This window comes from Chaetura pelagica, unplaced genomic scaffold (genome assembly GCF_000747805.2).
Source record: "Chaetura pelagica isolate M959 unplaced genomic scaffold, ChaPel_1.0 scaffold159, whole genome shotgun sequence".
Taxonomy (NCBI): Eukaryota; Metazoa; Chordata; class Aves; order Apodiformes; family Apodidae; genus Chaetura; species Chaetura pelagica.
Genome location: NW_009954555.1, coordinates 670,697 through 674,778, shown reverse-complemented (window position 1 = coordinate 674,778; position 4,082 = coordinate 670,697). Strand labels below are relative to the sequence as shown.

The 4,082-nt window shown below is 40.5% G+C and overlaps 1 protein-coding gene across 1 annotated transcript in view; it reads right to left on the bottom strand.

The window, feature by feature from the left end:
* Window positions 1-783: 783 nt before the first annotated feature.
* DHRS3 (dehydrogenase/reductase (SDR family) member 3) overlaps window positions 784-4,082 on the bottom strand; it is a 26,181-nt gene continuing 22,882 nt past the window's right edge. The window contains exons 4-6 of the mRNA XM_010005120.1: window positions 3,800-4,038; window positions 2,669-2,794; window positions 784-1,891 (exon numbers count right to left, since the gene is read on the bottom strand). Coding sequence (XP_010003422.1) covers window positions 1,807-1,891; window positions 2,669-2,794; window positions 3,800-4,038 — 450 coding nt within the window. The 3' untranslated portion in view covers window positions 784-1,806. The remainder of the gene's footprint in view (window positions 1,892-2,668; window positions 2,795-3,799; window positions 4,039-4,082) is intronic.

Sequence of the window (4,082 nt, the reverse complement as noted above, 5' to 3'; positions counted from 1 at the left end):
ATCAATGGTGCTTTTGGCAGTACTGCTCAAGAAGAGATGCATCTACTCATGTGCAGTCAGCCCTTCTGATCTGAACATTCACATCATTGCACCTAAGTTGTTGGTCTCCATTCCACATGGCAGAACCAAAGAATTCTCAAATACAGCTCACTGTTCTTCTGCTGTAATTCATCTCTCTTTTAGGAAATTGTCTATTTCTCTTTATGGGCTTTTTCCTCTTCTAAATTTTTGTATAGAACCTCTTGAAATACAAATACTGCTTTTCCTTTCTATAACATGTTCCATTTGAATTTGCTGAGCTTCTGACAAACATTTAGGTAGTTAGACTTACAACTTTTGAGGTAGGGAAACACTAGAAATATCTGCTTTGCAGGTCAGGGTGCACCTTGACATCATGCAGCTTGCCCCAGGTCCCACAGGACATGTATGGAAAAGCTCAAAATTCAAGTCAGGAGCCCTAAATTCACTCCTGGTCTCCCTTGAGGTGCTTCATTCAGGTGTTTTCCAGGTAAGCTTGCAGCTTTCCTGTATTGCAATTATATTAATTCCTCTTTTAGTAGTGATCCAATGTTTCAAGGACATCACAATGCCTAGTGCTGCACACTGCATCTGGCAATGGAATGCAGTGTTGTTCTCACTAGGCTGTCACAGAGAATATATCATTACAAAAATAAATAATGTCTAGCTGCTTCTAGCATGTCAGTCCAAGCAGTATTTATCACTTTTGGCTGATCAGTGCCTGATTCAATGCCCCTAAAAAACAGTGGGTATATTCCCAGTTGAATTCAGCGTGCATTTAATCAGGTCTTTGCTAACTGTGCTTCCAAACTTCACATTTCATTAGCACTACAGTACTGTCTCTTCTATTTTTAGAGCATTATTCCACTTACTTCACTGTGCAGATAGATACAATGGATTTTCCTCTGCATGGATTGTGTCAGTGAATGTATGTTTGTACAAGCAGGCTCTAGTTTTAGTTCTAGATTTAGTTCACCCCCAGTGTGACACTGCCTACACGTGTGGCAATCTGGGATTAATGCTAAAAATATAGATATATTTTATCATAAATGAACAAAAATATTCAGAAAGACAATTAAATTTCATATATGAGTCCAGTGACAGAATCTTCCACTACTCAAACTGTCTGCTTTTCTGACTGAGTGCTCCTCTCCAGCCTTCACAGGTGAAGTAAGACAGCTTCCTTGGGCCCAGCACAGTCCTTGCAGACAGAAGTCCTGGGTGGCCTTGAACAAAGAAAACATCTCTCCACAGTTTGCTCCTTCCCTGATGTGAGTTGAGAACAGCTCCATCAACAGATGTAAAGTGAAGGAAGGGAAGGAAGCTTCCGTTAAATGTCCATAACTTAGTTCTTCAAAGGATTTTTTAAGTTCCCCATTCAAAAAGCTGAAATGAAACCAGTAGCAGTTTGTAATTGCAGTTCCTCTGAAGAAAGGGGATGAAGTATGGGGTGTGATGTGCTGCCTCTCAGCTGAGGCAGCCTTCAGACATTTCAGAAACAAAAATTACATCTTAGAACTATGAGTAGCTTTAACAATTGAACTCTAAAGAATTAAACATCATATAGACATTTCACACTTTGTGTTTTTCTTTCCAAGGGTCCATAGTCTAGTCGTTCAATCCTGTGCAAAGGTCATGTTACTATGGATATGACCTGCAAGAAATGTGTTGCCTCAGAGCAGCACAAGTCATGTGAACAGGCTAAAAGCCAAGACTGCTGATTCAGTCTTGTCAGGATTTTCATGCTTGTGTTGGTTTCACTGAAGAACAGTCCTTGCACCACCAAGTTTATGTTCGTCCTTTAAAAGTGTTCATGCAGGTGTAGCTCCCAGAAAACTTGTGGATTTCTTCAAGTGCTGCCTGAGGGAGAATGCTGCAGGAGAAGAAGAAAGGAAATGGGCAGACCAGAAAAACCTCTGAGTCTGTTCTAACAGGATGTGTAAATATGCATTTAGGTACACACATACATAAGTACACACATTCTCAAAAATCAGCTAGTGAGAGCACACAGACAAGACATGGCAGCATCCTGCTGTGACTGGGCCTAAAAGGAGAAAGTTATATCAAGTCACTCTTTCTTTACAGAAATATTTATCCAAAAGGTCTGTAAAAATTATGACTTGGAAGCCACCATCACGTTTTATTCCTCCCAAATATTGTGCAGACTCCTGCACTCCAAAAGACAGATTTAAACTGAGTTCTGATTACCCTGCCATCTATTTTTGTCAGGCATGTTGCCTCCTTATTGTAAGGTATGGATATAGATCTCATTTCCTGACATCTACTGTAATGCAAAGTATTAATTCTTACAATAAAGGAGAAGGAAAACAGCTCTTTTTCAGCCTGTAGAATTTCTGGCAACTTTTGGGAGTATCCCAAATTTTTCATTCTGACCAAAGCATTTCTTGTGAATTATTTTTTCTTGTTTGAAATGCAACACTGTAATGATTTTCCAGAGAAATCATATGGCCTTGTTTCAGTTCACTAGGTTTTCCAAAGGTTTTAGTGCCAATTCTCATGGAAACACAATTTGAAATGCCCTTTGTCTCTTTAGTTGTTTCAGGATATGAAGTTCTGACTTTCTTTCCTTAGGGAGTTTAAAAATCTTGCCTAACTGGCTGAGCTATTGCTGGGCAAAGGGAATCCTTACCTTTTTAGGATGACAAGAGCATGCATTGTCCATGGAAGGAGCAGGAAGGCTTGATTCATCTGAACAGCTTCTACTGTCCTCCTAGCCACTGTCTCTGGCTTGAGAGGAGGAAAAAGATTAGGGAACCTGAATAAATAAAGTAAAAAATAAAAGAATTATTTGTTAACCAAACTCCTACTTTAAGATACTGCTGCCCAGGTCCTGTTGCTCACTAAGCTATCACTGGTTCCTGGCATTTAAACATGCCCCAAGGAAGGTTGGAAGGAGCAGAAAGTTCCAGTTCCAGCTGGGAAGCAGAAAGCCCAGTTCCAACTAGTACTGCTGGGTTAGCTACCTGGTTAAAAATGTGCATGTTGGTGCCTTTAGGGTGAAGTGGCAGATTTATTCAGAGCAATTCTCTGAACTGTATGCAAGCCAATACCTAAATGCTGTCTGTCTAGTGTTGATGTTTTTCCTCTTCCTCTCTGTTGCTCTTTGCTTGATTTAAATTCTTGACAGGTAAAAGACAAATATTTTCCCCCGTTGCTTTTAATGCCAATCATAAGTTTTTTCCCAGCATCAGCAATAATTTGACATTGCATTTTCCTAAGACAGCACAAACTATGTGAATAGCTTATTTTGTTACTTGTAAGAGATTAATTTGGTCAGCTGTTAGTCTCTGAATTTACCTTGTTCTCTTATACAGAGGTGAAATAAAGTACTGATGGCCTTACTTGACTAGGTGCCTGTGATTCCTTTTGGGGGGAAAGATTCTAGTATTTCAACAAATAAAGTAGGAATCTGTACTGTTACTTTTCAAATAATTTGTACATTGCTCCTTTTGAATGACCTGTTTTCAGATTGCATTTCCCCCCTCTCTGGTGGCTGCATAAGCCCAAATACACCCAGGGAAAAGCAGCTTTCAGTTTTCTCTGTAGAAGCAAATGTCCCTCAGCACAGGCAGGCTGGATGAATATGCCAGCAAGCTGAGGGAACCAGTCTGATGAGTCCCAGGTGGCCTAGAGTGACCCTCTGTTCCCAGGCAGCCAAATGAGACATCAAATTCTCTTAACTAAATGAAGCATTAATTAGGAGTGTATTCTGATGATTCATTTAAAATGAGATGCTTTCTTCTAGTTCCCCTGGACTGACCTGATTCTCATGCCCTGAAACATCTCTGTGCTTGTGTGGAAGGGCAGGACTGTTGTGGCATTCACTCCAGGACAGTCCAGCAGCCCCAGGGTCAGGCTCTCCATAAAGGCAAAGGATGAGGCTTTGGAGGTGCAGTAGTCAATGGCACCAGGGATGGCTGACAAGGCCAGGACAGAGTTCAGGCAAACAATGTGTCCATTCTGCAACTCCAGCATCCTTGGAAGGAATGCTTTGGTGATCTGAAGAACAAGAGAGTTTAAAAAAAAAAAAAAAAAAAAAAAAG